Source organism: Pteronotus mesoamericanus, unplaced genomic scaffold (assembly GCF_021234165.1).
Source record: "Pteronotus mesoamericanus isolate MK-2021 breed Mesoamerican mustached bat unplaced genomic scaffold, CSHL_Meso_final contig_347, whole genome shotgun sequence".
NCBI classification, from domain to species: domain Eukaryota; kingdom Metazoa; phylum Chordata; class Mammalia; order Chiroptera; family Mormoopidae; genus Pteronotus; species Pteronotus mesoamericanus.
This window is the reverse complement of record NW_026555137.1, coordinates 2,554,033-2,566,799: the sequence shown is the minus strand read 5'-3', so window position 1 is coordinate 2,566,799 and position 12,767 is coordinate 2,554,033. Positions and strand designations below refer to the sequence as shown.

Sequence of the window (12,767 nt, the reverse complement as noted above, 5' to 3'; positions counted from 1 at the left end):
TTCATATCCCTTTTTGAGCAAGTGTGTTACTATTTCTAAGATAAGTTGCACAAGTACAATGATGAAATGAAGTCAAGAAATGATTAACCATTACGGAAAATTTATTTGCAAAACTCTCTGAACTTTGATATTCACTAAGTGCCATCAATAAACTAGCTTCCCGGCAGGGCAGTCAAATTCAGAGTCACATGAACAACCGCTCACAAGGAAGATTTAAACCCCAAGCAGCACGACTGGGATCTTTGTGTTAACACACCATCGGAGGTGCCCAACATGCTGCTGTCCCTGATCAGCATCATTGTCACCCTGTGGGTCTCCGGGGCGCATGGGCAAGGTAAGCTGAAACCAGAGCTGCACACGCAGCCTCGCTCTAACCCGCAACTTCGTGTCGTACCTACTTTCACGTGTCTCTAGGTGTCAGCGGACCGACTCGTAGGAATAGTGTGTATTCTGACATCATAATAGAGAATAACTTATAGGAAGATTACTGTGTATTCATCTCTGGGGAAAATAAAATAAATGATTACTAATTTTATTTCCTTAGTTTCACAGCAAAAGGACTCTCAAAACCAATTATGGAGGTTATTTAAATATGTTCACAGAACTTTAAGAAGCCTTTAGGAACAATGGATAGTCTCATAATCTTTTTTATTTTTATTTTATTGTTTTATTTATTAATCATGTTTATTCTATTACAATTGTCTCAATTTTTCCCCCCTTACTCCCTCCCCCCATCCCCCCCGCCCCCCACCCCCACAGTCAATTCCCACTCTGTTGCCCGTGTCCATAGGTCATTCATACGTGTTCCTTGTCTATTCCCTTCCCCTTCTTTCCACCACTGTCCTCTTTCCCCATCCCCTCTGGTCACTTTCAGTCTGCTCCATGTTTCCGTGCCTGTGGTTTATTTTGTTCATTAGTTTATTTTGTTGAACAGAGTCCACTTGTAGGTGAGATCGTATGGTATTGTCTTTCATCAACTGGCTTATCTCACCTAGCTTAACATTCTCCAATTCCATCCATGTTATCTCAAAAGGTAGGAGTTCCATCTCTCTCTCTTTCTTTAGCAAATGTAGATCGATTTTAGTTATTTATTTTTTAAATGTCAAAGTTAATTATAAAATATTTCTAAAAATTTAAAACCATTATAAAGTCTCAGCAATTAAACCAACATGACACCAGCACAGAAATAATCAAATAGATCAATGAAATATAATGAGCATTCTAGAGACAAACATTTCTATCTGATTAATATATGTATGATTAAGTTGATATTTCAAATCAATGGGTAAAATAGGGCTTATTCAATAAATAAGGTGCATGGACCACTATTACATGAAATAAAACAAATATAGAGCCCTATTTTACACATACAAGAAATGTTCAGGTGAGTTAAAAATCAATATGTAGAATCTAAGGAGTTTTAGAAGAAAATAGAACTAATATTTTTCATGACCTGAAGTAAAATATTCAACCCCAGAACCTATAAATTAAATGTTGACAATATGACTATATTAAACATTTAACTATATAGTAACATAGTATAAAAAAAGTTAAAGGACAAGGAATAGAATAGAAAAGTATTTGCAACACATCTAAAACATGGTTAATAGGTTTTTTGTTTCTTGGCTTTTTTTTTTTTTTTTTAGAAAAAATAGTTCTACAAACCTTTAATTAATAAATGGGTAAGAATTCCAAAAAGTCATTTAAAGCTTTTAAAAAAAAATAGAAATAGGAAAGAAATATACTAAAATAGGTTTAGTTTCAACAAATAATAAAGGAATAATTAAAATGACACATCATTGTCACAATCAGATTAATACATATTAAAAAATATTGGTAATATCAAGTATTGGCAATTCTGAAAGGAAATGGGTATTGATAGAAACTTTTTCTTCATCTTAAAGCAGTCCCTTAGTATATTTTGCAGTGCTGGTTTGGTGGCGGTGTATTCTTTTAGCCTTCTTTTGTCTGAGAAACTCCTTATTTCGCCTTCCATTTTAATTGAGAGCCTTGCTGGGTAGAGCAGTCCTGGTTGCAAGCCTTTGCTTTTCATGACTTGGAATATTTCTTGCCGTTCCCTTCTGGCTTGCAGTGTTTCTGCTGAGAAGTCAGATGCTAGCTGTATCAGGGCTCCCTTCTATGTTCCTACCTCTTTCTCCCTTGCTGCCTTTAGGAGTCTCTGTTTGTCTTTGATACTTGCCATTTTAATGATGATGTGTCTTGGAGTGGGCTTCATTGCGTTCCTCTTGAATGGGACCCTCTGTGCTTCCTGGACTTGTGTGCCTTTTTCTCTTCTCCAATTAGGGAAGTTTTCCATCATTACTTTTTTAAACAGGTTCTCTATCCCTTCCTCATCCTCTTCGCCTTCTGGTATCCCTATTATACAGATATTATTTAGTTTCAGATTGTCCTGCATTTCCCTCAATGCCTCTTCATTCTGTTTGAGGGTTTTTTCATTTTCTTGCTCTTTCTGGGAACTTTTTTCTACCTTGTCCTCCAGCTCACTGATTCAGTCCTCAGCTTCATCTAGCCTGCTTTTGATTCCTTCTACTGTGTTCTTCAGTTCAGAAATGGTATTCTTCATTTCCTTTTGTCTCTTATTGATAGTTTCTATGTCCTTTTTCATGCTGATATAGTTTGCAGTAAGTTCCTTGTAGTTTCCCTGTAATTTTTGGTAATTCTCTCTGTGCTCACTGAGCTCATTGAGTTTCCTTAGAACCATTGTTTGGAACTCAATATCTGAAAGTTTACTTGCCTTCATTTCATTTAGTTCTCTTTGTGGGGATTCCTCCTTTCCCTTCGAGTGAGGGATGTTTCTTTGTCTTCCCATTATTTGTGAGACTATTCTCTTTTGCTTCTGATTCTTAAGTTGATCTGTCTTGATTTCCTGACTTTGTGGTGTGAACTTCTATGGCTGGAGACCACTGTTTTTACTTTCTGGATCTGCCTCTGATGATGTCAGATGTTGTCCCTGTCTGACCTTAGGCAGTCTGTTCGAGACTTCCAGGAATCTACTGTTTGTGGCTGTCTCCTTCAGCTGTTTATCTAGTCAGCACTCAGCAGGACACCTTAGACAGCTCAGGGCGGGGCGGAGTCCCTCCTGGGGGCGGGGTTATTGGGTCCTTTCACGCTGCTGCCATGTTGAGGAGGAGTCAGCACCGGGATCCCCTGGCTGGTCTCTCCGCTCTCTCCCCAAAGCCTCCACCCCCATCTCTCCTCAAGTGTCTCCAGACCTCTCTGTGTTCCCTTTAGCCAGGGATCACTGTCTGTAGGTGCCACTCTGCACTCAGCAGGCAGCTTAGACAGCACAGGGCGGGGTGGAATCCCACCTAGGGGCGGGGCCATTGGGTCCTCTGACGCTGGTGCCGCTCACGGGGAGTGGTCTCTGCCTGAGCAAGACGGGGGCTGCCCCCTGGGGGATGAGTCAGCCCCAAAATCCCGCCGGATACTCTCTCAGTTCTCTCCCCAAAGCCTCCTTCCCCAGTCTCTCCTCAGGCGTCTCCAGCCCACTCTGCCCCCGCCTTTGCCAGAGACCAGAGTAAGTGGCTGCAAATAAAAATTTTGTGATGTCCTTTTAGAAGGCTCTTTGCATCTTCAGCCGCCTGTATCTGGCAGAGAGCAAACCTGCTGCTTTTCGCAACTGGCTGTTTTCCGTTAGTTCTGGGCTCTGGTGCTGTGGGCTAGAGATCCCGGCTTTCAGTGTAGACCCCGCTCTACTCAGGGGGATCCAACTGGCCGTTTCAATATCCTTCTGGCGCTGCCGCCCGTGGGCGCCCTGCCGCCCGTGGGCGCCCTGCCCGCCTTCTCAGGTCTGTACCACACTCCTTGCCAGTTAGGTTGTGCTAAAGCTGATTCTTCTGTCTCTGAGGTTACAAGGCTCCTCTCTCGCTCTTGTTCAGTTGTTTGTTCCAGGTGATTTCTCCACAATTTAGTTGTAATTCCAGGTTGTTCCTGGGAGGAGGTCAGTGTGACTTCCACTCACTCCTTCGCCATCTTGATTCTCCTATGTCATAATCTTACATATGGTGAATGTCTTTTAGAATCATGTGAAAACTCATTAAATCAGTCATTTCAAATATTTGCATCTTATAATTTTTATTATACCTTAATAAACCTGTAAATGTATTTAACATTACAGTCAATTTAATATTTCAAAAAAATTAGCAACAGGTGAAAACAAATATTTATTTCAACAAAAAGTAAAACATTCTTAATTTCCCAATGAAATTTGGCAATAAATTTTTATTAGAGTTCGGAGTTCTCTGAGAGATGATGAATAAATAAATTATTTTTGTAACATTATCTCTACTGTTCACTGATTTGTTTTCATTTTTATTGCAAAATATTGTCTACATTATCTCTAAGTGCAATCTACATATTAAACAATTATATCTTATAACCAGTAGAGTTGGTAGTTTAACTTTTATTTAATTAAAAAGTGATTTATTTTGTGTGTTAGTTTAAATAACATTTATTGCATGTATAGAAACTTTAAGATTTTATTTATAAAATTACATATTTCTCCTTCCTCTACCATCTTTCTAAATCCTTCCTTTCTGCATCTTTTAAAAGTCTCTTACTTTCCTTTAAAATCAAATACTCACATTCCTGAGTTAATGTAAATAAAACCTCTAATGTGCCTTAGAATCCTTCGTTCCACCATTTAGATATCGACTATGAATCACTATGTTTTATCCCTTAGTTTGCAAGAGGAATTCATTTAAATAGCTTGCTGCTTTGGTCTGTTATTTCAGTTTTTTATTTGGGTATATTTGGGCAATTTCCTTCTCTAGCTACTAACTGCCCCCCCCCCCCAAAATAACAACAGCACAACCAAGCTTCTATCCCGTTTAACACTATTTTTGTTAGTGAACTCTTTCTAAAAGTAACCCTTGAGCCAACACCCTGTGGCTGGGTTTCACCAGTGTTTGTGAAGGACAAAGGGACACACTCAGGGGACATTCTGTGTGCGCAGAGACACCTTTGTATATTCAGTTGGCTCCCTCCAAAGTCCGAATGTTGAAGTCCAAACTCGTAGGGTCTGCAAAGAGGTGACGGAGTCACAGTGGGTCATCACGGCAGGCCCGGGCCCACCGAACTGGTGCGTGCACAAGAAGAGACAGCGCGGACGCACAGAAGGGACACCATGCGAAGACACCAGCATGACACCCATCTACACACCACGGAGAGAGGCGCTAACCCTGCCGGCACCTTGATTCGGAACTTTTAGCATCTAGAAGTGTAAAAAGAATAAATTGCTGTTATTTAAGCCACGACCCTGCAGCAGTGGGCAAGGGAGCCCTGGCAAGCAAATGCAATGATCACTACATATTTTTTTAAGCGGACGGTAAGAATCGAAAACCACTTTTCTATTTTCCACTCAGGTGTATTTTTATACCTACATACACATTTTTAGGGGACATTTCAGAATTGAGTAATTCCATCTTGGTTGTACTGGTGTTGCTGATGTTGTTCACTCAATGCATATTTTTTATTCCAATTCTCTTCATGGCTTCATTGACAATGTCCTACAGGGTCCTACAGACACATATCCATATACAAAAATGCGTTCACGCATACATGGTATGCATCTCCTTGCCTCGACTGGGCCACGACTTCCGGGGGGGTGTGCGCACAGGACGCAGGAGGAAGCAGGACGGGAAGTGAGCTGAGAACTGCACACAGCCCCACGGGCGTCACAGAGCGGCCTCCTCGGCTCCGGCAGGGTCACCGGCTCCAGCCCCTACCGTCCTCTCCCTCAGCGTGCGCATTTTTCTCTGTGACTTTAATCTTGGAAATACTTCTAAAGAACTTAAACCTTAAACATCGCAAGCTCCTCCAATCCCTTTGAACTCTGAATTATAGATTATCCCAATTCTCCAATCATGAATACAAGCAGATAAAGTACGATAAACAAAATAATAAATTCATCCATGGGATTATTCAAATAAAGAAGAATTGTTCATTCATGTAGGATTCTGGTTTTTTTCCTTCAGGAAGAACTTGTGATTTTCCAGAAATAAAACATGGAAACATATATGAGGAAAACAGATATAAACAAACCTTCCCCGTTGCTACGGGAAAATATTTCTACTACACCTGTGATCATAGCTTTGCCTCTCCTTCGCAATCACTCTGGACTCGAATAACCTGTACAGAGGAAGGATGGTCACCTGCGCCAAAGTGTGTCCGTGAGTAAATACCCCGATCATTCCCCGTGAGTGAATAATTCAGCATATTCAGTGAGTGGGGCGAGGGGGGAGGGGTCGCAAATAGGGGTCACAGAGTCTAAATAATGACAACATCGGGGGCTGGAGGAACCAGCAAAGGGAAGGTACCTCATTCTTCAGGCATGAAATCGGCAAAAAATAAGATACAAACTTGGTGGGATATCTCCATTTTCTCAGTTTCAAATATTGATGGTTGATCACTTCAACTACTGTTTGATTTAAACGCTCTGACTTGGTAATTATCGGAACACAGATTCTTCTCGGGAGAGTTCATTTTTACACGTAATATCTGTTCAAAATGTACTGTTCTTTTGGATAAAGCACTTTATTTTAGCTTTTTAAAAAATGCGTTTGCTTATTTCTTGTTTTTTAAATTTCTGGTCCATTGCAGTTGTCCTAGCTTTTCCCCCATTGCTCCCTGCTGCCGGACACATCTCCCGGCTCCCACAGTCAAACCCCTCGTCCCCCGCGGTCCTTGTGGGTGGGCCCTTTATAGGCGGCTGTTCCTTGACTGGACCCCTCCCCTTCCTGCCCCCTTACCCCCTCCCCCTCCCCTCTGGTCACTGCCAGTTTGTTCTTTATTTCCACGTCCCTGTTTCTGTTTTGCTCCTTTGTTTGTTTAGTTCGTTTGAAAAAAGCATTTTTTACTATTTTCCCTTCGTGTTTCTCATTAGCTGCGTCTTTGTGAGTTACATCTGTCTCACCGCCTCAGTGTGGGCAGGGGCTGAAGGGTCAGAATTAGGAGAGAAAACGGAAGGGGCAGACAAAGGAAGTGAGTCGTCTCTTCCTCCAGAAAGCAAGTTAGCCAATCAAGTGAGAAAACAGTGGTCACTCTCGTGAAATCTAAAGGAACTTCACAAATGTAAAAATGGTTTCATGGGTAAGTAATGAGTAACGACATTACATGCCAACGTTAGCGCCCAGGAACTCATTTTCTAAGAAAGTAGTTTTGGCACTTTTATTTTTTGTTGTGAAGTTTGCACAATGTAACACCCTTCTCAATGTAAAATTTATAGAAGTCATCTTTTGGCTTTTCAGGACAGTGCTTTTTCCCTTGGGTGGAAAATGGCCATTCTGCATCTTCAGGACAAACACATGAGGAAGGCGACACTGTGCACATTGTCTGCGATACGGGCTACAGCCTCCTGAATGGCCAGGGTAGCATCACGTGTCTAGAAAGCGGTTGGTCCGCGGCCCCCACGTGCAGCCGCACCGGTAAGTAAACCGCTGTCCCCCCTGATCCTGTCTTCCTTTTTATTTGCTAAAGAAATGGTTGTAGTAAGTAAATGGCTGTAGTTTTAGGGTTCCAATTCTGTTGAAGTGGATGTGCCAGTCTCTGAAGAATCACTAGAAATTATTTTGCCTGCTCACGCAAATGAAATTTAGGCAAAATTAGAAAACACTCATCAGGAACACAGCAAAAATCTTTGCAAGACGCTTACATGTTTCAGCAATGTGATCTTAATGTTTACAATAAAATTATGCAAAATCAGTTGACATAGCATGAGGATAAAATTAAATTTCTCATGCAGTGATAGTTAAAATATCACACTTGTAAAATCACATGGCCAGCAAACAAATCTGCTTGGCATTAACAAAGTTAAACGCGTACCATTTAAAAACTAGCACAAAAGTTTTGATCACATCCTCAGAACTCTGCACCTGTGAAGTGACAGTTCTCAGGGTATAATTTATAATATGAAAAAAAAACACTTCATTAAGGAGCCATGTGGAAAATAGGAATATATTGGAGTTAAAGTAAAGCTGGAGTTTCTTACGCTTTTATATGAAAACCAAGGAGAAGCTAAATTTGAATCAGGAACTTGGGACCCTGAGAGTGGGCTTCTTAAAGCACTGTCAGTGGCTTAGGAGAACAGTCTCTAGGCTAGACTTTGTGTCTTCCCTCTCTGTCGGGGAGTTTGGTTACCATTTATTCATCCCCTCCATATTTATTATGCTGGTATTAAATTATGTTTATTGTGCACTTATTTTTATAATTTTTTAAAAACTTCATTTTTTAGGAAGTGGGGGAGGGAGGGAGAATGAGAGGGAGAGAAACACCCACCAGCTGCCTCTAACAAGGGACAGAACACACCACCCAGCAACGTGCCGTGGCCTGGAATCGAACCAGTAACCTTTGCTTTACAGGATGACACCCAACCAACCGCGCTACGCCAGCTGGGGCCATTCACAGCCTCATGTTGGTTTATATTTGTCCAGAAGTTGTAGTTGTATTTAGAAGAGGTAGCACAGGAAGTCCTGCTTCTAGTCCCTCTTTCCAAAATATGAAAGTAACATACCCTTTTACCTTCTACCAATTTATTTCTTAAAATTTTGAAATTTTTTTTTTTTGTTTAACAAAAATAAAAATTAAATGCCTAGAGTCCAAGGGATGCTGCGGTGCATTGTATGAGAGTACAAAGAGTCTTCTGTGACCATGAACTATGTGCCTGGCACCTGGTCATTACCAAAAACATTTTTGCACTGGAATGGGGCAAAGCAGACATGTTCCTTTCTGGTTTATGTGACCTTCACTATGGCATCAGCGAAAGCTGCAAAATGGTGTGATTCTCACTCTACATGATTAGGTTTTCTCTATTGAATCCTTTCCTCAGACTCGCATGAAGCTTCATGTTACATGTTGTACTATAGTTGTACATTCCTCTGTTTTCTGTTTGATGGGTTTGTCTCTTAATAAGTCAAATATTATCTGTAGGTTCCAGTGGAAAGTGTGGGCCCCCTCCCACTATCGACAATGGAGACATCACCACATTCTCCTCAGCGGTCTACGCTCCAGGAGCGTCCGTGCAGTACCAATGCCAGGCTTACTATGAACTGCAGGGAAACAGGGAAATAACCTGCCATGACGGACAGTGGTCAGAACCACCCATATGCTTAGGTAAGTGCGTTCCTGCCCTCACGGGTCCTGGGACATCTGTGTAGAGGGTGTGATGTTCTGCCGTGTATAAGAGAACTTGCACGGATTAACCATTACTCTGTCGAATGTTGGACTGCCTGATAGTGATGCACGAGCAGATGATGTTTGCAAAATTCTTAAGTAACAAGAGCAACAAAGGTTCTTTTATGAAAACTCTCCACATGATAAGTGGTCTTGTGAACTTTGGTGACAACATTTAATTACCACACAGAGTATGTCATGTTTACAATGACTTACATCTACATGATGGCTTTTCAGTGAATTCCATTGGAAAAGGTTTTGAGAATAAATTCCTGGGTCAGCGTAGAAGATTCTGAAAGGCGGTCTAAAATTCAGCAGTGAGCATCTGTATGCCGCTTAATGTTTTATGTCCATTGTTTTTACCTTCAGAGCCATGTGTCATATCAGAAGAAATGATGGAAAAACATAACATACAGTTAAGATGGAGGAACGAGAGAAAACTTTATTCTAAAACAGGTGATATTATTGAATTTGACTGTCGATCTTGGCGTCATCGTCGAAAGTCACCACATTCTGCATTTCGAGTAACATGCCGGGAAGGGAAAATTGCTTATCCCACTTGTGAATAAAATGAGAGTTATAGTGCAGTCTTAAAATTTAAATACAGACGTTCATTGAGAATATTTTTATTCCTAATCCAATTCTGTTCAATTTAATTTTTCAAGTATGGTTTAATTCATGTTTATTCATGAGTGAGAATTTATGGTATTAGATATCATTAGTAATCTGAAAGATCACTAAATCACTTCTTAAAAGCATCACATTTAAGTGTGGCAAAACAACATATTTTGTGTTCTGTTCATAAAACATCTGTGGCTAGAAATTAGATGCCATCTCCTCAATGGCCTGCTGGCACCCAAGTGTTCTCCTCACATTCTCAAAGCTTTCTCCGTAACTTCTGAGGCAATTTGAGACTCTTGCTTCAGAGGAAATGGGAAAAAATGCTTGTCTCCATCTTCAAAATATACTCACTTCACAAACACACACAAAAAAACAAACTATGTCACACCCGTGTTGTCAGTAAGATGTACCGGACTGTGTTCTAATCACCTGAGCCACCCGGCTACGGCTAACGTTGTAAATCTTAAAATACCTGGTCACAGAACAGTTTACCTGATGCTAAATAAATATAAGAACTGAAATTTTTTTCTCAGAAGTTATTCTGAAAACATACAAAAGCAAAGACCCTGTCAAGTTGAAATTCTGATAACTAGTCTCCAAATTATAAGTAAGCCGATTAGCCAAACTATTTCTCAGTTTGGATTAGACTTTACACTTCCCATTTACTCCATTTTTTTTTTCCTCCAAAGAATCACGCTCCCTTGCCCTGAATTCAGTTTTAATGTATAATGTTCTCCAGTGTTTTGATCCTTATCCTGAATAAATGGAGAGATACCTAGGAATTCTTAACTTCCTTTTGAAAAATGAAAGCATCTTGGTGCAGAGCCCAGGCAGCCCCCTTCTGAGCTTCGGCGCGCCCCAGGGCGCCCCCTTGTTCGTCATTCTTGGATCGTGGACCTCGCGTCCCTTTGCTACAAAGATGGCGAGTCACCCAAGCAAACTCTGCTTCGAACTCACTATGATTAAAAAGATTATTTCATAACCAAGTTCTCTGAAAAGCAGCGTGGTGGCGGCGGCTGCGACACGATTCTCAGCCCCTCACAGGTCAGCTGGAAGCGACAGTGCAGGGGGCAGCCCGTCCGCCGGCCGGGTGTGCTTGTCTGTCCAGCAACCCGTCCGCCTGCTCTCACCTCGGCCCCTCGCCACCTGGCCCTTCCAGACTTTCTCTGATCTCTTCAACCCCTTAAGCTCTCCCCCCACATACACCCCCTTGTTCTCAACGGATGACTTCCCCCCGCACAGTGGAAACAGAAGCCATAAGCCATGAATCACCTCGTTCCGGCCCCAACCCCTGTCCCTCCTCCCACCCACGAATGAGTCTGTCTCTGCTTGGGCCTTGAGTCCCATCCCTTGTCACTTGACCAGGAACCCTCTGCAATCCATTCGCAAACCGCCTCTGCCATATCTTCCACCCATCCTTCCCAGCGCCTTCCCATTTCATTAGAAGATGCTCACATTTTTTCCCCATTTTATGCAAAAAGACCTCCTTTAGCACTCTCTCCCCTGCCAAGCTACCTACCTCTGTCCCTTCGCTCTCATGCTTAGCGATAAACTCATTACACCCTGTCTCTTTTTTTTTTTTTTTTTTTTTTTGCACCTTATATTTTTATTCCTCAACCTGCTCCAGACTCAGCTTCCAGGGGATGCTGCTGTTTCTTCAGCGGTGACCAACCATTCCCAAACAGCACGTGCAGCCCTCGCCTCGGCCAGGCCAGCCTCCCCTACCGGGGGCGTTGGTTGCGCTGCTACCTTTGCGACCGCCGACCGCGACACCTTGGAGACTCCCCGAGCCCTGAACGAGGCCTGCTTCTCACCTCTGTGCCAACTTCGTTTCCATAGCCTCCTCCTAACTCCGAATTATGCCCAGTGCCCGGTTCTTTTTTTTTTTTTAATCAACTGTCCAATTTGAAAAGAATTTTTAAATTTCAGTTTACAGCCAATATTATTGTGTATTAGCCTCAGGCATACAGCGTAGTGGTTAGACAACTGCACGTTTTACGAAGTGTCCCCTGACATTTCCAGCCCCTGTCCCGTACTGTCCACGTGGTTGTCACAATATCATCGCCTCCGTTCTCCATGCTGCGCTTTCCATCCCTGCGACTGTCCTCGAACTTCCAAACTGCACTTCTGAGTCGCTTCGGCTTTTTCACCGGGCCCCGCCACGCGCTCCGGTGACCGCCGCGCTTAGGTGGCGCTCACGGCTCGGACCCCCAGGGAAGCGCGCTCCCACGCGGCAAGCAGCAGCCGAGAGGGGGTTAGGGGCTGCTCTTAGCGTCCACCCCTGCGGAAGGGAAGCGAGGCAGCAGGGCGGAGAAGCTGAGCTGCAATCAGGTTTCAAACTGTGACATCCGCCAACTTTATACAGGGAGCCCCAAAGCTGGGGTGACCCTTTAGAGCTAGTCTAAGTTGGGGTGAGGGGCCGATTCTTGACCACGGCCTGGGGTGGGCCCCCCGAAGGACCCAGGGCTCCCGAGGGAGCTGACCATTTTTGAACTCCCAGCCCCTGGGGAGCAAGTCGTTTCTGAAAGGAACCTCGGGGGCATATCGCAGCATCGGCCGCGAGAACCCACTGCTCCCTTACCCTCGTTGCCCGGTAACTACATTTTTGAAGGGAACGTCTTCCTCTGCTCGCCATTTGGTCACAGTCCTTCCTCCCTCGGTGCGTCCTACCCACAGAGACGGCCGCGCGTCCGCTCGGTCAAGCCGAAGAGACCAGGCCCCCCGAAGTCTCTTCTCTGCCTCCCGCGCTCTTCCCCCGCGTCTAATCCGTTACCTTCCTGATGGTTTCCCATCCTAAATCTCTCTTCTTTCCGTCTCCTGGGTGCTGTCTCTGCCGCCCCTCCTGTGCGACTGACCACCGGAGTTGATGACACTGTCATTGTCCCAAGTCCCTTTCCATCGCCGCTGCCGGATCAGTCTCCCTGTTACTACAGCCGCCAGAATCTCTTTAAGACCCA

General features: G+C 43.3%; 1 protein-coding gene across 1 annotated transcript; it reads left to right on the top strand.

Moving 5' to 3' along the window:
• The first annotated feature begins 159 nt into the window (after positions 1-159).
• Positions 160-10,331, top strand: LOC129072955 (complement factor H-related protein 2-like). Its single transcript, XM_054576570.1, has 5 exons — positions 160-334; positions 5,997-6,191; positions 7,269-7,445; positions 8,947-9,129; positions 9,559-10,331. Exons 1-5 carry the CDS (start codon positions 274-276, stop codon positions 9,756-9,758), a joined length of 816 nt encoding a protein of 271 aa, XP_054432545.1. The 5' UTR covers positions 160-273; the 3' UTR covers positions 9,759-10,331.
• Positions 10,332-12,767: the final 2,436 nt, after the last annotated feature.